Genomic DNA, 25,861 nt, shown 5'->3' with positions numbered 1-25,861 from the left:
GCATTTACATACTTGGTTGATTTGGTGTTTAAATAATACACATATTTATGTGTTCAACTGTCTTGCTAGCCTCTCAGTAGTAGAGCTTGATTTAAGTGATTATAATGTACAACTTATATTTAACTGAGTTTAATATAAAGTGACATAAGTCAACATGAAGTCCTACATTCCAAGGTCTCACTAGCACCTGACACCAATCTGACTCCTTCCTCAATAAGTTTTCAGCTTTACAGTTGGCAATGAGCATTCGTTTCTCAGTCAAGTCTGCAAAGTGCTTTTAGCTGCTACAGTGGACCTTTTATTAAAGGAAATACTGGTGAAGCTACAGTACAAAAGTTTAAATGTCTAGTGACAAAACAGAGGTGCAGTGGGACTTCTGGTCCCAGCATACTCCAAGTTAAGTTCAGAGGAAAGCTGAATCCAAACTTGTCATCCCCCTCAAACCAAAACCTGCAGGCTTTGCCTGGCATTTCCCAGAACAGATACGTAACTTACTATTTCAGCTAAGCTCTCTTCATTTCCCAGCAACTCTTGGGAATGCCAGAAAGGCAGAACAAGAGAGCAGAAAGAAGTCATTGAACAAACTGGTTTTGAGTGTCAATAGGAAGACTTTATTTCATGTATTCTCTTAAGTAATTTAAGACATCCTGTGTTGTGCAGTGTACCCCCTAATTCAGCGAACTATTTCATTTGCTGGTATGCTCATGTAGATTTGCTTTGGAAGTGTTTGCAGTAGGCTAAAACCAGTCCTGTAGCTAAGGAAAGAGAGGTCTGAAACCTTTTCATTATTTTCATTAATTTCACTTTGCCACTATCAGCAAACACAAAGACAATGAAATAGGATTTTTATGGGATTAGGTTGCTGGTCAGTGGAAAATTTTCATCAGTTTTGGAACATCTTTTTCTTGTAGTGGTGGTTTCCTCTGGCTGCCAGGCTGCAGGAATTTCTTTATTGTGGGGATATTGCTTATTCTTGCTTTAAAACTCTACAAAACAAAACCAAAACAGCACTGTGCTTAAGAACCATGGTAACCGTCAGACATTTAGATGTTATCCATGCTCTAAAAGTAACATTAGGGGTTGATCCTACAGGAGAATCTATATGCTTCATCCTATTATGCTTTTGTGGCTATAGTGACAGAAGGTGGCAATAACCATCAGTATTTAAGGCCGGCTAAAAGTACTTAGGATATTTGATTTTGATTTTGTCTTTCACTTCTTTCCTCACGCTCCCACTCCCCCATATTTCTCAGCCAGGTTACATCAGTGGCCCTGTGTTGATTCATTGTTCATTAAAACTGTCCATTCCATTACCTGCAAGAGAGGAAATTTGGCAAGTATATCAGGCTTGCACTCTTCTGCCATTAAAAGGGTTTCAAGTAATTGCACATCTGCCCTGCTAAGTCGGTTGCCAACAAGAAAGTCTTGTCCATGGTCTTTCAAAACCTAAAAACAAAGAACCAGAAGCAGATGTGTTTTCTTTTCTCTGTGTGACTTAATATGATATCTTCAAAGCAAGGTCATACACTGCATGGAGTTACCCTTGAAAGAAGGAAATGCAATAAGAACATCTGTAGTACAAACAAATGATCTCACCACACCGTCATCCTTCGCATAGTTTATCAGTCCTTTCTCTGCTGCATTTCTTTCTGGCAGCTCAGTTGCACCCCTCTTGCCTTCACTTCTGTAGCTCATGTAATCAGCGCTGCTGTGTTGAATGCTAAGCTTTATGGGATACAACCATCACTGCAAGTGCCTATACAAAATTTACAAGAGGCTTAAGTTCAGCCCAGGCCATAGTAAGAGTGTCTTGGCCTGTTTCAGATTATGGGCAGCTCCCTTACTTCTCACTTGTTTCCTTTTCAATTTTGGGAATTGTATTGGGACCTCTCCACATGTAACCTGTGCCTCATGGTCTTGACACCCAGCTAATCCATCTTCCCTTTTGTTACAGGAGCTGTAATGCTTTTACATAGCAGGTATGGTAGTGGGGGTTCCGCACTTCAGGAAGAAACTTTATGTAAAAGCTGATCCTGTAGTGTCTTTTGTCTGAAACAACATACAGACTGAAACATGGACATTTGGGGAGCTCAGTGTGTCCTGGGTTTTTGCAGCTCTGCATCTCGCCCAGATTTGTAGTGCCTTCTGCCCCCTCTGTAGTGTCCTGTCTCCATCCTCTTCCCAGCCCCACTGAAACCATAGCATTTATATTTAAGTGGTAATTTTTCTTCTCTGTTTTCCTTAGTAAAAATTGTTTGTGTAGATCCAGGATGGAGTTTCAGGAAGACGATATTAATTAAGCTACTGCATCTTTGCCACGTACCTTCTCATAGGCTGGAAAGTATCTGTTTGTGGCCTTGTCCACAATAGTAGCAAAATGTTGCTCCTTCTTATCTGCTGGTTGGAAAGTGTGGGTCATGAGTAACTCATTCAGATCTATTACTGCTTCCACGTACATATCAATTCTGAAAGGAATAGATCCAGTTGCTCAAGTCAAACACGGTAGGTCTGAATGGCACGATAGCTACTGGCATAACCCCACTGAGGTGCTGGAAACTCTCCACCTCTTCTGTCCATCATGCATAGCTTAGAGCAGCTCCCCCTGAAGTGCAGTAGCTTTGCGGGGAAGCATGGGTGAAAGACAAGTGCAAAGTGCTTAACCAAAAACTGAAGGACTGTACCCCTTCCATTTTTCACTAGGGTTGATACTTCTCTGTATTAAGTTTTTCTGAACTTGAGTAAAAAGTTGGCAGGTGTGTCATCCAAACTTGTGTTAAAAATGCAATCAGACATGGCAAGTTAAACAGTGGGTCTATACAATTTCTAACAAATATCTTGAAATGTGTTTACCTGTGCTAATTAACTTGAAGCATTTAAAAATACTTCAGGTCAAACCATTGTGCCCTAAGGACCGTGTTCTTTAATAACCAGTTATTAATTCTGATTCCTGGTTAGAGAGAGAAGTTTTTTGTTTCCATCGATGACATTTCCCTGAATTTGATGTGGTGAAAATGCCTGCTGCTGACAACTGCAGGAGCAAATGAAAAGCAGCATCAGTAAGACAGTCTGCCCTCTGTGCTCCTGACTGCTTTCTTCTGATAGCTGTTATTGACCTTTGATCTTCATGAACTCCCTTGCACCATGCTGCCTATCTAATCTAGCTGGTTATTACTGTTGTAGACATCACCCACAGTCATGGTCAACGTGTGCTACATGAAAAGCTGCTGTATCACCCTGAATCCAACTGTGAGCTGGGATATTCTTGTGGACTACAGAGAGGTAGTATGAACTGTAGTCTAACAAACAAAGGTGGTACTGTTACAGTACAGGGCTCTCTCCTTCAGGTCCTTCCCGTAGAGGTTGTACTTTGCTGCTATGTAGCTGAGGATGGCTCTGGTCTGCACCATCTTCATCCCATCAATCTCCACCATTGGCACTTGCTGAAACAGCAAGGATCCATCTAGGGAAAAGGGGAAAAGACAAGGAGACATTCAGTCTCTGAGTGAGAACTGTTAGTGGGTGTTTGGCAAAGTAACTACATGTATTATTTTTTGTTTAGAGTCATAGATGCATAGAATCATTTAGATTGGAAAAGACCTTTAATATTATCAAGTCCAACCCTAAACCTAACACTGCCAAGTCCACCACAAAACCATGTCCCTAAGCACCACATCTACACATCTTTTAAATACCTCCAGGGATGGTGACTCAACCATTTCCCTGGGCAGCCTGTTCCAGTGCTTGATAACTCTTTCAGTGGCAGTCTTCCTCATTCTCAGAACATGGTATGGAAGATGCTTACCGTGTGACAAGTTAATAACTTAATATAGCAATCAGCTTCTTGAAGATTCTTCAAATCTGAGGAAGCACCCAAATGCAGAACTTTTAGCAGTCATACTCTGAAAAAAATAAGTTAGGGCTGCATGGCCCTAATTCAGATGGTTTTCATGGAGGTTAATACAGATGAGAAGGACTGAAGGATCTGACCCATAATGAGCCAGTTTCTGTCACGCTTTGTTACATATTGTGGAAATCTTGGCTATTTAAGGGTTTGTCAACATATAATGTGTATATAAATGCATATAATATTATTTTTGTGACTACTATATTGACTTTATACAATGGCATACATCTGTATGGATGTGAAGCAGGGAATAATGGGTGGGTTTCATGAGATTCCTGCAAGAGACAAATGTAGCCATGTAAATCCCTTACTAGTCTGCAGAAGCCTTATTCTAGAAAGGAGGAAGTCAAAATACCTCCAAGAACCGATCAGAGAAGTGTGTCAGAGTATTTGCTTTATGGAATCATATTTCTTGACTCAAATAACTGATCAGCTACGTCCATCTTTGTATCCACTATAAGGCAAGTATGCAGAGAAACTGCCTGCTATTAAGGGCACGTTCTCGTGTTTCAAAATACTTTTTGAAAGCCAGCAGGTGGCAGGAGGATCAAGTCATTGTTCCTAAAGGAGAGCAGGACTACAAATGTCAACCCTAGTTCAGACTTCTTTGAAAAGCCAGGTGAACTGGAAGAGCACAGACATGTCATTTTATTTGGAGGAAATCAAATAGAATGGAATAGAATAGAACAGAACAGAACAGAACTGAATATTTCAGTTTGAAGGGACCTACACTGATCATCTAGTCCAACTGCCCGACCAATTCAGGGCTGACCAAAAGTTAAAAGCATGGTGTTAACAGCATTGTCCAAATGCTTCTTAAACACTGACAGGCTTGGGGCACCGACCTCCTCTCTAGGAAGCCTGTGCCAGTGTGTGATCATCCTCTTGGTAAAGAAATGCTTCCTAATGTCCAGTCTAAACCTCCCCTGGCACAGCTTTGAACGATTCCCACGCGTCCTGTCACTGGATACCAGAGAAGAGAGATCAGCACTTCCCTCTCCACCTTCTAAATGTGAATATCATGTCCACAAAGATGGGAGCTAAAGATAGCAAAGTGAGTAGCTGCCTTGGGAAACAGGAACGCATCAGAGGTACAGGTTAAACTCAAAAATCTGAAACTCTGGTTTCATACAGATTATAAAACAACAGCTTTGTAGGCAACCTAAAATGCTAATGAATTTCAAGATGACCTGATGACAAAAACCTGTGTTGTCATAGGACAGGAGGCAATGGGCACAAACTGAAACACAGGAGAGTCAACCATCTGAACTTAAGGAAAGGCTTTTTTACTGTGAGAGTGACTGAACACTGGCATAGGTTGCCCAGAGAGGCTGTGGATTCTCCGTCCTTGGAGATATTCAAAACCCAACTGAACACCGTCCTGGGCAACTGGCTGTAGGTGGCCCTGCTTGAGGAGCAGGGTTGGAACAGACAATCTCGAGAAGTCCCTTCTGACTTCAGCCCTTCTGTGATTCAGTGAAGACTGAAGCAACTGGGTGGATGACACCATCTAAAACACTACAGTGTGCATCTGTGATACCTCATGTACAATCCAGTCTAGATTTTCTTTTTAAGAGACAGAAGACTTCTTAGGTATTCTAAGACAAACTATCATTATTATTATTATTGTTGTTGTTGTTGTTGTTCTTATCTAATTATTAAAAAGTGAAGGAAATTTACCCTTCTGTAACTTCGTCAGATCATCCTTTGTTTCCAGAAAACATTCTTCAAACTGCAGGAAATACAGAAGAAAAGTTGTATTGTCACTGCATGTTTTAGCTTCTGCTTTGCATGAGACAGTGAGGGCACAAAGAGCTGTTTTAAGGAATTTGACTTTTAAAAAAATAAATCAAATTTGGAAGTGATATCTTTAAAATTTTATTTTGCCTCTGTCACATCCTCTCCTTTTCCCTCTCACATGTGATTCATATTTTTGTGCAGGTAAGATTTTGGCTAAAGCTGAGGTGAATGAAAGGCACAAAATGCTGTCTGCTGAGCAAATGATGACCATGCTGCTTCTGTTGTCAGTGCTGCCAAGGGATGGTGCAGGCAGAGGAGAGGATAGGTAAATTCACACTGGTCCTTTGCCACAAGCTGGCAAAAGGAGGGATGAAGAGAAGAAATCATGTGCCCCATGCAGCTTTCTGGCACATTGCCCATCGCCATGACAAAAATTCAGAGCTCTTAAAATACACAGATCCCCACACTCCCTCTCCAGTTTAATATCAGAAACCGCTAGAGGTAAAAATAATTAGTCTGTATTTATAATATACACTACCTTCAGGGGTGAGCTGCATTGTAGTAGGCATAGTAATTTTTTGCTGGTTTGGACATTGGGATTTAACTGAAGGTCTTCAGAATTGAAAGTGCTTGACCCCTGTGATCAGAAGATAAGAAGCCAGGTTCTGCTGCTATGGTTTTAAATTTTTTCTTTCACTAGCTACAGGGGAGAGACATTTGTGGTGCTACCAGTAGGCTTGCCACATGGTGCTTGGAAGTGAAACGGGAACTTGCTCCCCTGCTTAGGGTAAGCTAGTGGTCATTGTTGGCTTGGTCAGCAAAGCATTAAATGCGGAGCTTGAAACTGCTGGTCAGTCACATTTTTTATAAAGAACAGTAAAAATACATATTTGTCACATGCTCTTAGTATAAAAAACAGAGGCAAACCTCAACCCCGGCTGCTGCTAGTAGCCACCGTATTGATTCCATTCGCCCTCGTCCATTGAAGTAGTGCAGCTTGGGTTTCCCAGACATGTTTCTATGATGTGCCTGATTTCCTACTATCTGGAATAAAGAAGTAGGTTTTGCAAAATAAAGATTCAGAATGCTGGGTTTGAGTCTCTAAGTGGTTCTCAAGCATTGTTCAAAATTGTATTGTTTGAAACCAATGATTTATGGTCCAAGACTCTCATCAAATTAGTAGAGGAGGAGAAAGACTGTATTGAGAGACTGCGTTGTATCATTTTACCTTAAGATGTCTTTTATATGTGCAGTTTAGTTAAGCAGAACTCTGTACTGAGAGCGATTGGCCCATGTCAGAGAACAAGCAAATCAAAACCCTTTTGCACCCCAAAGTATTCTGTTTTGACCAAAAAGCACTGTGCGCAACATACACTGCTCTGTTTATTTTGGCATTATCTCAGGATACAGTTTACTGTTTAATCAGATACACAATATAAACTCAGCAATTGCCGTGCTTTCTCCAGCAGACATTATGCTCCATTATAAAGTGACAGGAAGGATTTTTTCCCCCATTGCAAGCATTCAATCTCATTTACAACATGCCCCACTCTTCTCATTTCTTTAAGCAAGCACCTGAAGACATGGAATTTAATTTTGTCTCTGGTAACATTAGATTTGCTTTTACCATAGATGATAGAGCCAAAGTGCAATACCTCCTTGGTTCAATTCCAACTCTTTGCTGGAATTTAAAGCAACAGTGGTTTCTAGACAGACTGTCATCCTCCCCATTCAGAACCAGTGTGTGCGCATCAGCAGCAAACATGTAGACAGTGCCTCATTTATACTAGCTTCACAGTTATTAACATCGTGTCAACAGTAAAGCTACAGCATTGAAGGCAGTAAAAAGCAAATGGCTACAAAAAACACATATTCCCCTTGCAACATGTCATCTCCTCTACAATAGAAAGAACGGGGTGAGAGGAAGCACTCCACACATCTGAGATCTACATTTCTTTTTCTTAAATCTGTACACCTAGAAAGCAGTTGATTAATAATTTAACATTTGATGCACATAACCATGCTAGTAAAGAAAGTACATACAAACAAGTATTTAATCCATAAAACCCATTCACAGACTTAGTTTCAAGTACACTAATTCCCTATGCATGTCCAAAATCCAGAAAGCTTACCTTGTGCACAGTATAACTCACTCTAAGCTCTCAGTAGCTTTGCCTTGAGTTTATATTGGTCTGTAGCCCCTCCTACAAAGAGAATTGCAAACAGTTCTCTGCCGATGGGAAACTCCTATTTCCTAAACAAATAAAAACGATTAGGTCTGTTTAGTCGCTTCTCACCTACAGAATAGAAATTCCTGACTAATGCTGACTATGTACAAATGTAAGATTCATGAGAGGTCATGATCATTGGGAACATCTGTGCCAGCAGAAAATTGTATGCTTCCTATTTTCATTGTTTGGCAACCTGCTAGTTAAAAATAATCAGAATGGCCAAAAAGTTCCCGTGATTCAAAAAATACTGTGATAATAAAAAATAATAATAAATCAAATAATAAGTAAAAACTTTCTTTTCATATTTTGTGGTTTTTTACTTTTGATAGATTGCTGCTTTACGTAAGTCACATCAACTAATTCAGCCTGAATCCTTCATAAGCTTCCTTCCCTTTCTTAGTGACGGGGGATATCCCTTCAGGACATTTTTTCTGCTGAATTTCATTCCTGGATGTAGAAGGTTTTTTTCTATTTCTGTCAAAAATGTTTTCCTGAATTTGACCTGGTGAAAACGCACGCCAAAGACAACTGTAGGAGACAGTGAATGAAGAGCAGCATCGGAAGACAAACTGCCCTCTGCACTCCTGACTGCTTTCTTCTGATAACTCTGTTGACTTCAAAGAGTCAATACAGCATAAACTCCCATGCACCATCCTGCCTGTCTAATCTAGCTGGTTAATACTGTTGTAGACATCACCTGCAGGTAAGGTCAGTGTGCCGTATAAAAATGTGCTGAATCACCCTGAACGTAACTGTGGGCTGGGATATTCTTCTCGTATTACACAGAGAGGTTATATGAACTGTAGTCTGTCAAACAAAAAAATGAGTTGTTACAGTACAGGGGGCTCTGTCCTTCAGGTCCTTCCTGTAGATGTACTTTGCTGCTATGTAGCTGAAAATGATCCTCATCCCATCAGTCTCCACCACTGGTGCCTGTTAGACCAATATGTTCCATGCTTGACAATAAAATAAGCATAATTGTTTATTTAGAGCTAGAACCACAGAAGGGCAAGGCATCAAGACAGTCACCACTGCAATGTCTTGTCTTTTAGGAGGTGCCTAGTCCCCAGATGGAACACTCTGTACCCTACATGGCACGTGAGGCGAGCCAGGCTTCACAGAAGGGGACCTCTCACTGACAGCGCATCCTATAGCCTCCGCCTTCTGATTCAGGCTCTTTTCTTTCTTATTTCCCTCAGTCCCTTCTAACATTTTGGGAGGTTCTTCTCTCCAGCCTCTGAAAGCCTGCAGCAGGGCTCAGTCACCTATGCAGAGGCGTCCACACCACTGTGCATGTTTCAGGGCATCTGCTGGCCTCCAGCTGCTGCTCCAGAGAGCCCGACTCTGTGGCGTGTGCCATGGCACGATGGCCAGCCCTGCAGAGATGTCGCGGAGAGCCCCAGGCATCTGTGCTGAGTGCAGCGGAAGCCCACTCTTGGTAGTGCTGTAGAAGCACAAGCTGCCCACATTTTGTTTTCTGTTAACATCCAGCCTGAAGTAATTTGCTCATATTTTATAATGAAACAGAACTTTGCATAAGAATGTTTTATTTGCTTGCTTGAGAAGTGACTGCTTTCCCCTCTAGGCTTCTGGGAGTGCTGACTTTTGCTGTTAGCACAGGGGTTTTTAAGAGTAAAAGATTGAACTACATTGCTGGAAACAGTGTTTCCGGCATTGTTGGACAGACCTGATTTAAGACCCAGAATCTAGGATAACGTGGGAGATGACTGAAGCTTTCCCTGCATAGGCATGTGCACCAAGGCGCGTCTGGTAGTGTTTCACAAATCCAAACTCACTCTTAGGTAGCTCGGCCGGATTAATCATTTGTAGGCCTGGCCATGATAAATTCTAGGAGGTATCCCAGGTCTAGTGACTACTCCTACAAAGACTTGACATCCACTGTGTCAGAGGACTGCAGGGTAAGAAAGCATGAGTTCAAGCATGAAAGTTAAACACGGTGTAGACAACTTGGGAAAATTCATCTCACCTAACTTTGTAGACACCTACATCTAGTCTAGCAGTCTAGTCTCCTTTAAGTAGGTCTAAATTCAGGAGGAGTCCCTCACCATGCACTTGAGCTACAGCTGATATCCAAACTACTCAAAAGGATGCTGTCTCAACTGAGGCAGTTAAAAGTTTAGATGAAGCCAGTCCCTTCAACCTTCCCTTAGGGGTAGGGGAGAGGAGTAGAAGTCTTCAGAGGGTGATTTATCCCAACACTGACATTTCTTACCCTATCAGAGGTATCCGTCAAGATTTCAGGCAAGTCCTCTTTAACACAGTTACTAGCCTAAATAAAAGTGAAAAATACAATACAGTCTGTCTCCTAACTTAACAGGACTTTTGGAAATGTCACTTCCCTGAGCTCGTAAAGTAATTTGGAAAATTCTGTAGAAGTGTTGTTTGTATCTTGCACGCCTGAAGGCATCTGATTGCTTAAGAACTTCTAGGTTCAGATTGACCATCCAGGAGTTAAAACTAGGGGAAATGTCAAAGATACCCTAATAACTTAGGAGTGAATATTCACCCCAGCTGCTGCTGTTGCCCACCAGCTTGTTTCCATTTAGTTTCTTCCTTTAAAACAATAGGGTATAAATATTTTTTAAATTTTTTTTTTTAGACATGATACTGATTTCTTGACAAAGCATTGGAAAATGTTTTTTGTCATCAGGCTTTCCTCTCTACGTAAAACATATCAGGATTATGTTAATTTTGGTTGGAGCTGTGTTCAAAATGATGAGCCAATATTTAAAATGCACTTGCAAGGGAAATAATAGGTGCACACACAAACTGTTGTGCCTTTTTATATTACCAGGGGGAGTAGGGACTGTAGAGAAGGGAGCATTATCTGTGGCTAATGAGACCTGTTGGGATATACCCAGTCCTGCCTTGCTGCAGAAATAAAGTGCAGCTGTGGTGTTTCATATTATTTAAAACAAAGGTCCCATTTGTTGTTGTTTTTCCAAACTGGTGCTGCCTGTGTTCAGCACACTTGAAAAGTGAAGCTCACATGTTATGTTCCATGAAACTTTTCTCCCCACTGAATTACACCCTGCGAACCCAGCGGGGTAAGTGTGCAATGTAACCAGGGAAGAGAGAAATTAAAAGAAAGGAAATGGCCTTTTCTCCAGTGATCCTCATGCTGACTTAACACTTAGCTTCAGGTATGTGAAGGGCATTACGTGTTTTCTCAAACATTTGGAAGAGCAGGTGGGTTACCTAGAAGCAGGCAGGTGTTCTCAGTGCTACTGAGCTTGGATTTTTTTTACCATTATATATATTTTGCCAGCGGTTCCTTACATGACGGTTTGAGTAACAAATAACCTTGCCTAAGCAAAACCAAAACAACGATGTCATATTCAGTGAAAATCAGTAAAATTGGCTAACATCAGCAGCTCCTGCCATCTCCATGTGAGGCAGACAAAGAGGAGGTTGTGAATGGGGTGTTACCTGCTCACCATTGCTTTTAGAGCTCTCTGTCCACATAACATGTTAAGCTTTCAGTTTTCCTTCTAGTTCCCTCTAGTTGGCTCCCTTTCTCTCTCTCTCTCTCCTGCTTAGTTTGTAATCTTAGTTTGTGTATTCTTGGCAAATTCCAAACTGTCTCACTTACTTACCTGTGATTATTCCCTATTTTCGCCTCCACACTTCCAGTCCCTGGACTTTTTTCCTTTCTGAATGTGATTCTCTCCCCATGGAGACAGTCAGTATGGAAGAATAGAAAGTAGCATGCCATTGTCAGGCAGGACTTCCAGAGCATTTCATACCTGAAAACCTTCTCTTTGGCATCTTTCCCCTTCTTTTCTCAGCTTTCCATCAGCCAGCCAGAAAGGATCCTAGTATTTATAGAAATTCAGGTGTTTCTTAGATCACTATTAGTAATGATTTCAGAATCCTCCTCTCTGAAACCAAGGTTAAGGGAGTAACTTCCTCTGCAAGTATCCCTCCAAGCCCACTCAAGCAATAACATGATACAAAACATCACGACTCCACTCTAAGGTCACTTATGGCCTAATGTGAAGAAGTATTGACCATTTCAACATCTGACCTGCAGGTCCTCACTATCCTAGAGTGAGAGATGCCAACCACTTAACTCTGCTAGCTGTTGCTCCAGCACCTGTTGGGAATGTAAGAGTGGAAAATCAATGAGAAATACAACTTCTGTTTTGAAACCCAAGGTGGGCATGGAAAGGAAGACTTACGCACCAAGTACCAGAAGTCTATATTTATCCACCTTCTCCTGACAGTGGCCTCCAGCCCTCTTGCTCCATGGAGCCTGGAATGTACCGTATGGCTTGTTAAACTGCTTGTGCTCTCTGTCCCTACAGTTTAAGCCACTGTATGTCCTATACCAGTGGGAAATGCAATTGTTTTTAACAGGTTTTGTACCTCTTAGAGGATTAAGTGGCAAACAGGGTATGCTAGCATTTTTCAGCACCCTTATTTTCAGAAGATTTACTCTCTTGTTCAGCTTGCCTAAAAGCTTGACAACACTAAGGGATGCACTTTTTTGTTTTTAAATCCTAATTACAAGAGTAATAAAATTTTACAGAAGGGCCCTACCTTACACACACACGTGAATAACTCTCATAAGTATATTTTCTACTTCAGCTCTATTTATGCTTAGAGCATAAAGGTGCCCTTGAGTACACAGTTCACTAGCACTCACTCTTTGAGTTATGTGCATAAGCACACACTTGCCCTCAGATGAACAAAGATGAGTTTCAGTGTTTGCAGGTCATAGCCAAAAAGCTACACAATTCTACCAGACATAGTAGTAAAAGAAGAAGTTGCCTCTGACAAAATGCAGAGCATATTCAGTTAAAAAACCCCACTTCATCTAGTTGTATCCTAACAGAAATAAATAATTAATTGTCCTTTTGTAGTCTGCTGCATGGGAGAGGCCTGGGGGAATGCTGGAGAGTGAGCAATCTGAAAAGGAAGTTTGTTCTTCTGTTTTCTCCCTACCAGGTTCGTTATCCAATATTTTTTTCTAATTTCCTTTTTTCTACACTTTTGTCATGGCAATATTAAGCGTCGGATTTGGTTACTGACATCCGCTGGAACAAAGTTTCCTTCTATGCAGATGCTGCTCTGCCGCATCAGGCCTCTTCACAAGGCAGTTACTGTTTTCCGTAATGTATATAAGCCCTAATATTTTTGTTTTAAAATCAATAGAAGCTGAACCTCTGTTTCTCTGTGTTCTGTCCTACAGAATCACACACACACAGAATCACTACAGTTGGAAAAGACCTGCAAGATCACCAAGTCCAACCATCAACTAACACCACCATGCCCACTAAACCATGTCCCACAATGCCTCGTCCACACGTTCCTTGAACACCTCCAGTGAGGGTGACTCCACCATTTCCCTGGGGAAGCTGTACAGCTGTAGAAATAAGCCACCTCTGCCTTACCGGAGTGTGCAAAACAGATTGCATCTTTCTTTCATGATGGTTCATTCTCAAGAGATAATGTATTTGTAACCTGCATGTGAAATGCTGGTAAGATCATACACATGGTTTGAAATAATTGATTTATGATGAAAAATAATCAGTTTTGCAAGGAAAACTTTGCAGACAGATGTTAAAAAAGCCAATTCACCCACAGGCCTTAATTTAAAGATGGCAACATTGACTACATTTTGACCTTTTACAGGTGCATAAGCAAGTGATGTGCCAACCAGCTCACAGTAATTTCACTTTCACATTCAGACCCCATCCTGTTGCTCAGCGTGGAAAGTTAGAAGCCACGCAGTTTGCATGGAGGTGTACATCGCCGCAGTAGCAGCTACTAGGAAGGCGGCATCCCTGCACAGGCAGGTATGCAGGGGCTTTCTTCTTGGGACAGCACAGAGGTGCCTGGTGACACAGGGTGGCAGGATGCACCACAGCCACACGGGCAGTTTGCCTAGGGCATTGCCAACTGTTAACAAATAAGTTCAGGTACTTTTCCAGCCTTCCGGATTTTACAGGAAAAGCAACTTCTTTCAGCAACTGCTTGAGACCTGCTGCTTTCTCTTACTAGGGAACTAGGAGGAGAAAAAGCACTGATGGTGAGGGTGACACAGGGAGGCTGGTATCAAAGCTGAGCACTTGGGTGGCCTGGGGAATCATGGCTCAGAGCGCCTGGTGAGAGTGAGGCACGCCAGCACAGATCCTGTGTGCTAGCATGCCAGCTAAGTGAAGAGCCATCTCCAGAGGAGATCTTTCCAAGACCTCCTGCGACTCCCAGGGGGTTAGGTAGTTACACCAAATAGGATTGACAGTCTTGTGGAGGAAGGTGCCGATGCCAGCCACAACGGCTGCCACTGCTGTGCCCAGTGGCTCCGTATTTGGAGCAGAGATCCAGAGTGAAAGCAATGCAGGTCCATTCCTCCCTTCAGCCTGACTTGACTCTGACATCAGACCTGGGAGTCTTTTGGGTGGCACATTCTTCATTGCTCACATTGGACCAAAGTCACTTTCCAAGAAACCTTAAATAGTTTTTTAGGATAGAGCTAATGAGCATGACTCACTAAATTATTAGTGAACTTACCTGCATGAGGAGAGAATGATAAGAGAAATTTAGGCAACATTATTACACCTTTAACGTACCTGAGACGTCCTGGCCATGAAACCTGCACTGGTCTGTGACCCCAAGCCTCCCTTCCCCATTGCCACTCCGTGAATCACCTCCACCACTGCAGACAGGCCTCTCTGGGAGAAGCTGTGACCACCTTGGTGTGACTGGTCCCACCGCATTGCTACAAGGGCAGGTGGTGCCCCACAATGCCGCCGAAGCAGCAGCACCCCTCGGCTACCCGCTTTTCACTCTGTGCAAAGCTCAGGCTCAGGTTTTGCCCTCTGAAGTTCTCTGAAGACCGCATCAAACACGAGGCAGTGCCAGGGCATGGGCGCTGGAAGACGCTGTCTGTGTTACTGAATTGACAGCGGCTCGCTCAGGGGTTATTGGTCTGAGCCCACCGCTCTCGCCCTCACGGCTCCCAGCCGCAGTCGGTCCACACCAGGGCCCAGCCGCAACAGGCTGTTTGGATGGGGCTACAGAGCTCTGGGTAATAAGAGAGTCTAATAGCGTGTATATGGCCTCAGAGCCAGAGAAAGGACCCTAGCACTTCTTGTTTTACTAGGACAAAGATATAGCTCGCTGTTGTGTCCAGAACTGGGGCTAGGAAGCAGCTGAGAGTCCCCGAAAATGGCAGACGAATGCACAGAAAGAAGCATGAACAAATATTGAACCCGAGTGATCGTATGTTTGAGGATGTGGCTGTGCCCTCCCCATCCTTCGAAGAGGTTCATCCTGTGAAGAGGTGCACAGACTCCAGTGCACTGGGAACAATGAACTAAGGTTCATTGGTAGAGGAAGGTAGAGGAAGAAAATAATGGAACATTGTAAGAGCTGGTTCCTAGGCAAGACCTGGGAAGTTTGAGAAACCAAAGAGATTTGTCTTTGGTAACAACAGATGAAACTAATAATAATTTAGAAGTTTCATTCACACTGTAAAAATAATGCAATGTAAGTACTTACTTACCAAAATTGCTCTTGAAATAAGTCTACTTCTTTAAATGGTAAGTGATTCAGCGAGTCGTCTTCTCTTTATTCTCCTCTGTAGCTCTTATTCTGAAGACTATTTTCATCCAAAAAATATCTTCTTCAATAAGTTACATTCTGACAATACTAACACTGCATCGGTCTTTTTCCAAAGGAGTAAATTCCCTACCCTACAAATAGTTCTTTGCTTCCATGCTCCTTTGTTTTCATGTTTTGCCAAGCATTTGATATGAATAAAGACAAATCTGCTGTCACATTGCCAGAGTAATCAGAATGCTTTATTTCAGTTTTTGGGATTTTTTTTACCATTGGTTTTAACTACAGCAATACTAATTTACTGAGTTTCCTACTTCCTTTAAGGATTTGTGTTGTTTTTTTTCCAGCATTTTGGGTCTCACTGAAGGTAGCAAGGCATTCATCTCTTAAAAATCTTCAACACAGTTTCTACATAATATTCATCTGGTGGGGGTTTCCTTGGGCTGCCAGGCTGCAGGAACTTCTTAATTGTAGGCATGTTGCTCATTCTTATTTTAAAAGCCTAAAAAGCAAAAACAGAGTAAGAGAGAAATTCCAGCTACTCCAGTAGCAAATAGTGCTACTTGCACAGAACAACTGCTTCCCCCTGCAGCTAGAAGAGATCCTAACATCCATTCAGGTCTCGTGCCACCTACACAGTCTCCTTCTGTCCAACAGGGGAAGGACCCAGCTGCTGCAAAAAGCCTGTTCTTACCAGTGAAGGCAGTACTGGAGCAGGCAATGTCTAAGTCTCTGCTGTTTGAAAGAAACTGAAGGCAAAAATTCAATATCCAGGAGCACCAGGGGATAGTATTGAAGGTACAAATACACTAACTCAGCTCATGACCTTTTTCTTTTCATTGCTGGCTCTGATGGTGCAAACTACTGTGTGGGCAAACCATGAGTCAAGGATCCTGAGACATCTCAGGGTACAGACAGTCAGAGAGGACTCACTGATGCAGATTGCAAGCAGCTGGAGACCCCACAGTTAGCTGAGCAATCTTAGATACACAAGAACCTCTTCTAACAATGGGGCTAAGGGAGAGGAGCTTCACAGAGCAACAGCCAGTTCTTGCTGGCACATGTATGAACATAATTTCCTCTTCCTTACAGGCACTGGAAGGATAAGGGGTAAATACAAGAAGGAGCAAGAAAAGTAAAAACTGTGAAATAAGTAACCACCAATTTTTGAAACTTTTTCCCTTCTAGCAGTGAAGGAATCCCTCCATAATTCAAGGCATGGCTTCAACAGAACTGGTGACTAAGTTATCACCCAGGCCTGGTGACTAAGATATCTTGCTAGAAGATGGGAGCTAGAGGCTCCCTGAGGCTGCAAAACTGCATATGGGATAAAATCTGACACACATTACTGCCCACTTTGTGGCTGAAGTGCCTCGTTCTGTCACACTAAATTCAGGCTTAAACTGTTGGCGTTAAGATTTAAAAATAAAAATTAATTAAAAAAAAAATCAAAGCCCTTTTCCTCATCAGTTCCAAGCAGAAAACCTAATTGTGATAGTCTGATTCTGAACTGTTTCTTTTGTTAATGGGAATAAGCCAAAGTCTTTGAGTGCACCCCTCAAATTAATGTTTATAAAAACAAAGAAGCATGAGCTCAAGCTTTGCATCCTCAACCCAAATTTACATTACCTACACTGCTTTATTACCATGATTACAGGCACTTGGGAGGAGTACTGAACACTGTTTCTTTCCAGTCACAGACTACTTGGGTCCACTGTATCTCAACTCTTAATGACTCCTGCAGGTCACGCCCCAAGCTTGCCTATGCACTGTGCTCTATAGCATGCTGCATGCCTGGAGGCTTCCAGTTTCTGGTCGAGTCTCACAGCAAAGTGCCTCACTTCTGCTTGGTTTCAGAATTTCTGCATGGCACAGAGGCAGAGAATTCATCATCGATTGTATCAAGTTGATTATTGAAAGAAAACCGTGGCTTAATGCTAAGGCTTGAATTTCTAGTCATACTGTAGAAGGCAGAAGTGAAATGAGGTTTCTGGGATCTCAAAATTGTAATACCAGCCAGTACAGAAAATGGCACATTGTACCTTATTCTAACATGTCAGCCTGTATCACAGACTTAATTTGTTGTCTGGTATTACACAGCATCTACTGACAGGAAGCAGGAAAATGAAAACAGGGCAGCTTAGATCAGTGATTCCCTTGGGACAACATCAATTCATTTCTACTGAGGAAGCATACATCACTCAAACAGGGATAGGCGTACCTGAACAGGGTTAATCAGGAGCACAGTGTCTTACAACAAACCAACTAAATCAATTCCCTCTTGTGCTTGATGTTAAGCAAACATACGGTAGTGACAGTTCCTTGAGCCCACGCTCCTGATTTACATAGCATGGAGAGATGGTCACTTCAGGATTGCCCTCTAGCTCCTGAATACAGGCATGCTCAATAACAAAATTACCTGCAACTGAGGAAACCCTGACAGCACAGCAGGTATTTTCTCCTCCACTGCTAAAATGGCTTCAATTAGCTGAACATCTGCCCAGCTGAATTTGTTGCCCACGAGAAAGTCTTGGCCATGTTGTTTCAAAACCTGTAGAATACAAGAGAATGTGGGCTGCAGGTGAGAATGGGGACGTATGATGCCTGGCAGCTAAGCCTCACAGCACAGCTGTAGAGCTGAAGAGTGATTATATCTGAAATTTCTGGGTGGAGTTTTCAGCCGGAAGCTGTGAGCCTAAATCACTTCATTATTGTTGGGGAAAAATCTGAACTCTTGTAGTACACAGGCTACAAACTTTGGTCACTCCGTCATGATGATAGCACTGGGAACAGGGACAAAACCACACACTTAAGTAGGCTAGTAACAGTCATAGAAATAGAAATAGGGATAATGGAGGAACTAAACAATCACTTGGAGAATCTATAAAATTGCCATTTAGATTTTTCATTTAAAGTTATTTCCAATGTTGATACCAGGAAGTAAACTTAGAAATGCAGAATTACAATAGCTAACCAAAGAAAATCCTTGCCTTTGGGAATAAGTTACAGTCGTAAGAACTTCTAGGATGTTCAGTCTTTATTATTGTTTTCCATCAAAACTAGATGAATGTTACAAAAAGTGAGAAATGTTGCCAGATGCCTGAGTCATATGGGTTTGGTTTGTTGTTTTCAAAAGTGGGATGTGCAGAAATCTATGACTGTTGTTTTACTAAAGCACTCCTAATGTCTTTACCTGATTTATTTGCAAGGGATTTTTGCATTCTTCTAATGAAAATGTTCCAACTGAAATTAAGTACAGCAGAGAGATGTGCTCTAAACAAATACAAGTGTGAAACTATCCCTTCAAGGAGAAAAGAAATCGTATGTGCTTGCTTTTACTTTAGTGAAAAGTTTTGCTGTATAGCTGAGAACATATTGCTTTGTAGATGTTCAAATACCACAGTCCTGACAACACAAGCCAACAAACAGAGAAAACGTGCTGCTGTATTTCCCCTTCTTTGAGAGAGCCAAGAAAGCTGAGGATTTGGAACTGACCTGCGCTACAAACATGTTCTTATTTTGGGGAAACTTTTTGATAATTGTAAATACAAGTTTTATAGACATATCCTTACTGTCACTTACCTTCTCAAAGACTGGGAAGTATCTGTTAGTTGCCCTCTCCTTAATTGAGTCAAGATTTTTCTCCTTTGCCTCAGGTGGAGAGAAAGGAAACATCAAAATCATTTGCATCAGATCTGTTATTCCTTCCACATACATGTCAATCCTATTGGTGGGGGAAGACAGTAGAAAAGAGCACAGAAGTTATTTCATCTGTTTTCCAATTAACTAAGGCAACTTATAGGAATTCTGTATCACCACCATAGTGCCAATTTTCACAGCCAAAACTAAACATAACTAAAGCTAAATATTTTCTAAAAGGACTAGAAGCCTGTTTCTGTTCAGCAGCATTTCAGAAGCAGTGGTTAAAACCTAAGCAAAGGCTAGAGTCTTTGCTTTTTATTGTGTTAGTCTTTCTCATGCCTTTCTACTGGATTTACAGGATTGAATTTGTTATACATAATGCAGCTATCAAATAACGGATTGCTCATTAAGTGAAATGAGGTGTTACGATACAGGGCTCTCTCCTTCAAGTCTTTCCCATAGAGATTGTATTTCCCTGCTATGTAGCTGAGGATGGCTCTCGTCTGCACCATCTTCATCCCATCGATCTCAACCAGGGGCACTTGCTGGAACATCAGGACTCCATCTAGGGTGGAAAGTTGAGAGAAAGCTTGTTAGTTCCTCCTAGAGTGTTAGCTTTACAGGAGAGCAAGAGACTGAGCACATCTCTTTTGCAGTGTAGGAGATGATTGATGTTTTGCCCTAATGGTAAAACTCCACGCAGTAAACTAACATTGTGGGAAAGATCAAATATTGACTAGCCTGCGTCACACTTTTGTAGCTTGGTCATCACAGTGCAGCGGGGCCCCTTGCTTTACAGCATTGCCAGAGCTCCACTGGCTGATGGGAGGTGACACCACCTGCTCCTTTGCACTTCTGGACCCTGCCTCATGCTGGCAGGAAAAGCCTGAACCAGCACTTTCAACTCAAGGGATTGGAGGAGAATAAAGATCTGTGTTAAATCTGAACTTAAAAAAAATCCAATTATTTTGAATGCAGATCGGTTCCCTGTCAGGGGCATACACACATGAGTAGAAAGAATGAGAGGGGTAGTACCGCAGCAAGACTGAGCTACTGGGATAAAGGAAGAGGTCAGGCCACTTCAAACATCGTGGAGCTACAGAGGTAGAGGCAGGGACTGTGACAGCAGTTGCTGTTTAACTAAGTTTTACACAGTCACTCCAGGGACAAGAGTATGAGAGTCCCCATAGATTTTCATTACAGGCATATCCTCAGTGTCGTTCCACAACAATTTAAGCCTATTTAGATACGTCTTTGTAGTCCCATTTTCTCCTGGTGCTCATAAGACCATTTGCCTGAGCCTTCAGTGAGGCACTTTGAGAGCTAAGCTGACATAGTGATTCAGCATAGCAAAGTCAGTCTTTTCTAGACCCCTTTTCTGCTGGACTAATTCACTGTCTTTAGAGATACTCCCTCCTACATTTACACATTAAGGGCATCCAGAGAACAATCCCACCTTGTTAAAATCACAGCAAAACTCCAAATCCAACTAGGCAGCTGCCAGTTTGCATCGCTCAAAGTTAATAATTTATTTTAATTGCTGAATTTTAATCCATTCAGTGCATCCTTATTTCAGGTATAAGGGTTCATTTTAGCAAGCACGTCTGTTTGCTTTTTTCTCCACAGAGCTATTAAAATACTTTGCTAGTCTAGAATTAATAATCATTCTTCACTCATTCTATATTATTAGTTTACAGTTTAAATTTGAAGAGTAGTTCTCTCTGCAGCCACAAATAACCTGTGTTTGTTTCTTGTAAACATTCACAGGAAGATCCTGTGTCTTCATGTCTTTCCAGCACACACCTCTGCAGCTTAAGGAAGAAATATTACTTGGTATCTAGTAGAAACACAGTAGAACAGGAAAACTAACAGCTCTGCAAGGATGTTTTTCAGCAGAAAGATGTGAAGTGAAAAATGAAATCTGACTTTCTGGCCGTTGACAAAAAGTGATGCAGCAAATGTGAGTGAACTGTATACAAGCTTTGTTTCTTATCTACAGAAAAGAGGGATTTTCCTCTTATGACCAGTAGCGTACTGCTTCTCGCTTTGCAGTGAGAACCACTTCACATAGCCACTGCATAGAATATATATGCAGGATTAAAAGCAGTTTGCCAGTCCCTTTGCAAATTGGATTGTGCTGTCAGAAAGTGGTCTGTGGAGCATACATTAAAAAACAATCATCTAGACCTACTGTTTGTCACCGACCAGCAGAGCTTGTTGATATCCAAGTAGCAACTTGGGCAACCTGTGGCTGCACGGATTGAGCCAAGCTAGTCGTCTCTCAGGCTAAAGGGCACAGATCTGGCCAGGCCAATTTTATTTAACTCTCTCAGCCTCCAAAACAGCTGTCTGTCTGCAAGCTGCCTGTTGGGAACAGCCCCTGGCCCAGGCTTCATCCTGGACACTGCTGGGGCATTGCTCCGATCATCAGCTGGCATGGGCCACAGTCACACCTGGACTGTTCTAACGATGTGGTGGTGTCTAAACACAGGATACCCCGGCAAAAGCATGTTGGTAGGGAGAGAAAAAAATTAGAGGGAGAGGTAATGTGAGGTTATTTGTATTCAGTCCTGCCCTGCATGACTGGCAGCATTCTAGAGATCCCTTTATTAGGATGACTAATTTGTCTTTCTTCAACCTATCTTATTAAACCCCACCTTTTTCTTTGTGTTCTCACCCTCTTAAGCTCAATATATATACATAAAAGCCTTTGATCTTCTTTATAAAACTTCCCTATTCTTTTCATCACCATTTAATTCTTCTGTCTGGATATGGATAAGCTTGGACACTGTATCCAGAATTGTACCACTCTGTCTGGATTAATTAGTCCTGTGAAGCAAATTCAGATTTGGGCTTTCAGTACCTGAGTTATCATATTTAGAGCTGTAACTGGTGTCTTTACCCTGCACTGGCCTCCCATGTCATCGGATTCCCAGCCAGCTGGACCTGCAAATTTAATTCTGATCTTCTTGATACCACTTTTTAATTTTTGTTAATTTTAGTTTTCCTGTCAGAATTTCTTTAAACACAGCTTTTCCTTTCTGAGCAAGCAGCCAGAATGCAGCCGAGTCCTCTTCCAAGTCTCCCAGTATGTCTTGGCAAGCTCAGCCTGCTGTGAGGTTTCTCTTACATGTCTTGGGCATCAGGTAAACTGCCGGGCAGGAGCTCTGTAGTGCTCCTCACAGTCCCAACTCCTTCCCCACCCCAGCAGCAAGGTCTTCTCCTTCCAGGGTGGCTGCGGAGGGGCTCACTGCTGGATTTCATCTGGCCAGACATGAAGGGCAGTGGCTGGGGGTATGCACTGGTGTTCGGGATCTGGCCTCACTCCCAAGGTTGACATGAAGCCTTTGTGGTTTGCTGCTTTGACCATGTCAGACTTCCCACAGGTCTCCCTGCCTAACTGGGGGAAGCTTCATGGCTCAGGCTTATCCTGCTTAGGACTGTCACTAGTATGATTGCACAGGGCCTAACACAAAGGAAAACTGGCTTTCCTGGGGATTTTGGTGCCATGCCAGCCTTTGATTTAGAGGCTTATCTGACTGAAGTTCCGAACCAACACACAGGTACATCTATACTAGTCAACTCAGCAACAGCTCAGCACATTCACCCTATTCATCTTTCTCTGCCTATAGAGCATGATGGTCACATGTAAATGACATCTTAGAAATGGCCCTTGGCCTGGGACAACTCCCAAATGCTGCCTAGGAATTGCTTTGGGGAGTGCTGTTTGCCCTGGACCAAAAATGTGCCAGGAACCATGCTAACAGTTCGACAGCATAGATAATTAAGTTGTGTTACATAGGAAAGTTTGCTACCCCTGTTTAATGTACTACAATGAACACAGCCACAGAAGCTATGGCTTTTAGCTTATAGGAGTTGTTTGGCACTGGAAAGAATAGGTTACTCAAAACTAGCATTTCAGTATTCTAGGTGTGCACCTAGAAGTTTGCACTGGTTTAAATAAACTAATTTTAAACCACAAATTTAGCACAACTGGAGCAGTATTTTGAGGGACTAAGCCTCAGGCGTTGGGATTCTTACCTTTGATTAACTTTTCATACTGCTCTCTTGTTTCCAAAAAGATTTCTTCAAACTGGAAAAGGAGAGAAGATAGTGTTACATTGCTGTATTTGAACATTTTTCTTCCATAAGTGACTGTACATAACCATGAACAGAACAACCGAACCAAGCAAAAGATGATGGGCTGGATCTTCAGCTGAGCTGTTTGGGTGCAGATGTCCTGAGGATCCTCCACCCATCCTCAGAGCTGGGGAGGAGCTTCTGCCTCAGGGCACTGATTCGGAAATAACCTAAGTGCAGGTAGAAAAGAGTGTACAGACATCTACTGGAGGAAGACGGTTTGCAGCCAGTGCCAAGGGAAGCACAAGGTAAATCAACTATTTCTAACCCCACCCCAGGGTATGTAAGTCAACGACACTCTTTTGTTTATACACATTGTAACTGCAAACTAAATAAGACTGAGTTAAGGTGTTTTTGCACAGCTGGAAAACTCAGATTAAGGGCCTTTAAATAAATCCCCATTTTGACCCATTATGATTAATTATTTTACAGGACTGATACCAACTCTAATAAACTCCCAGGTCCACTGAGTTTGCATCGCAAATACCAACCCCCAAACAAGGTAGTTACAAACATGCAGTGCCACTGGCCAAATGAATTTAGCCACCCTCTTGCAGCCGTTTATCCTGCACGTGCATGTTAAATTGTTCTTTTCTGAGGGCGGTTGAAAACACCAGTCTGGAACACCGTACTGAGTGTCAACTAACCTCCACACCGGCTGCAGCCAACAGCCATCGTACGGGCTCCATTCGCCCCCTTCCATTACAGTAGGTAAGCCTGGGCTTCCCCGACATGCTTCTGAGCTCCTGGATCCCTGAAAAATATTAAGCAGAAACCAGCGTCTCATAAAACTGGTGTAAGTACAATTATTTTGAGGGGAGAGAGAGACTTCTATTTTCTCTATGCCTGTTGAAGTTCAAACTTCATCTGATTTAAAACATAAAATGAGAGCTAGACCAGTGACACCACACAGCCTGTGCTAGGAAAGCAAAGATGTGCAGATCTCTAAAGCGTTCCCCAGTACTACCAGGGAGGTTTGTTATGATTACAAGCAAATGCAGACATGTTTAAACAAGTGATATGAGCACCAAGCTACAGGGGGAACCTTGCTGCATTTTAAGACAATTATACAAAGCCACTGAAAATCCTACCACGTCCTCAGGGAAGTTACTCACTTATCCTCATTGCCGTCATCCTCATTGAAAAGACGAAAGATGAAGATGTTTTACTGGCAGGCTGAAATTTGTCTAGCATTGTTTGCCAGATGTCGGAGGGCATTTTGCACCTTCAACTGCCATCCACTTCTTTCCTCAAGTAGAGGCAAATGAATTGTTAATCTTCCCTTTATTCCATGAAACAGGCTGAGCTTCTTTGGTGGCCCTACTGAATGGCTGCAGCCTGTTTCCTTGCTGCTTACGGCAGCCTTGAGGTGTCCCTCAAAGCCAGACCTGGAACCTGGCTGCATTGGCTCCAGGTGCCCCCAAAAGTATCCCCCAAGGCACCGGGGACCTTCACACCCAGGGGACTGGCACATCGGAGGCTGCTGGAAGCTTGCCATAACAGTGCCTCTCTCTGCACCATGAGCGGTAGAGTGCGTGGCAGAGACAGAGCGTCTGTATTGAGCTGTTTCATATTTAGGGACAACCAGCTGGACTATTTGTGCTGACACTTGAGTGTAAGTGCTTACAAATCCAGGCCTTAATTTCTCTGTGCTTCATTGCCCTAATTACTAAAAAAATGGGACTAGCATTCCCCCTTCATAAAGCTCATACACTAATGACTGGGAGAAAAAAGCTTAAAAATGGGTATCCTAATCATCTCATAATGGCTCAGAAACCAGAGTAGAGTTCCTGATTTAAAAAAATAATTTTACAGACAACCACAGTTTTCTCAGAGCTAAAAGCCAAAGTTGCAATATGACGTCTGTCACACTTCGCATCCACATGACGTTTCCCATTCGAATCAGGTTCGTTACACTCTAGTGATGTGTTTTCTTCAAGTCACAGTGCTTTGTAAGTGTACTTAAAATAAAGTACATTTGGAACATATTTTGCCAAAACTTGATTTTAAAGAACTATCAGATTGAGAGCTCTCCCTTGAGCAATTCTGGTAAGAACCAAGACATGTTACTACAATCAATAGAGGTATTTTGGGGTAATTTAGACAATATAATCCAAATGCACATAAAGGAAAAAATTATCCCCTCCAGCTTTAAAGTGTGAATAGCTGTTGTTAATTACAATGTTTTGCCTCTAAGACAATGGTTTTATTAGTTTCTGCATGTTGTGTGACTAGCTTTCACTATATGGCAGTGCAGCTTATCCGTGTAGTTCACAACAGCTAACTAGTGCCTCTCATTACCATACTTCTCAGATATATTGCATCCCCCAACTTGAAATGTGCAGAAACTTACAGTAAATAAGACTTTTCCTTTAACTAAAAAAGCCACAGACTGCAATACCAAGAATATGAAACTTAATCCTCTTGGAAAATTTATCTATTGTTTGCAGAACAAAAGCAGAAGGAGTGAAAAATGAACATGAACAAGAAATTTTATATGGCATTAAATTTGTGAGAACAATGACAAATGGAGAATAAAAACCTGTCATCAGCTTTATTTTTTTTATTAAGAATAACTCTGTCAGCTGTATGTGGATTTTAATTGTCTTAAGCTTCT

At 42.1% G+C, this 25,861-nt stretch overlaps 2 protein-coding genes across 2 annotated transcripts; both read right to left on the bottom strand.

Moving 5' to 3' along the window:
* Positions 1–684: 684 nt before the first annotated feature.
* On the bottom strand, positions 685–6,663 carry LOC104251232 (glutathione S-transferase). Its single transcript, XM_009821869.2, has 6 exons — positions 6,572–6,663; positions 5,585–5,636; positions 3,328–3,460; positions 2,324–2,465; positions 1,315–1,446; positions 685–986 (listed from the first exon to the last, which is right to left on the bottom strand). The coding sequence occupies exons 1-6, from the start codon at positions 6,656–6,658 to the stop codon at positions 867–869; spliced, it is 666 nt and encodes a 221-aa protein (XP_009820171.1). The 5' UTR covers positions 6,659–6,663; the 3' UTR covers positions 685–866.
* A 9,178-nt stretch (positions 6,664–15,841) lies between these two features.
* On the bottom strand, positions 15,842–23,993 carry LOC104251981 (glutathione S-transferase 3). The gene is made up of 6 exons (XM_009821867.2): positions 23,892–23,993; positions 23,146–23,197; positions 19,537–19,669; positions 19,045–19,186; positions 17,882–18,013; positions 15,842–15,964 (listed from the first exon to the last, which is right to left on the bottom strand). The coding sequence occupies exons 1-6, from the start codon at positions 23,976–23,978 to the stop codon at positions 15,842–15,844; spliced, it is 669 nt and encodes a 222-aa protein (XP_009820169.2). The 5' UTR covers positions 23,979–23,993.
* Between the last annotated feature and the right edge of the window lie 1,868 nt (positions 23,994–25,861).

Source organism: Gavia stellata, chromosome 2 (genome assembly GCF_030936135.1).
Source record: "Gavia stellata isolate bGavSte3 chromosome 2, bGavSte3.hap2, whole genome shotgun sequence".
NCBI classification, from domain to species: domain Eukaryota; kingdom Metazoa; phylum Chordata; class Aves; order Gaviiformes; family Gaviidae; genus Gavia; species Gavia stellata.
Note: the sequence above shows the minus strand (reverse complement) of the source record. Positions and strands in the feature narration are given on the sequence as shown.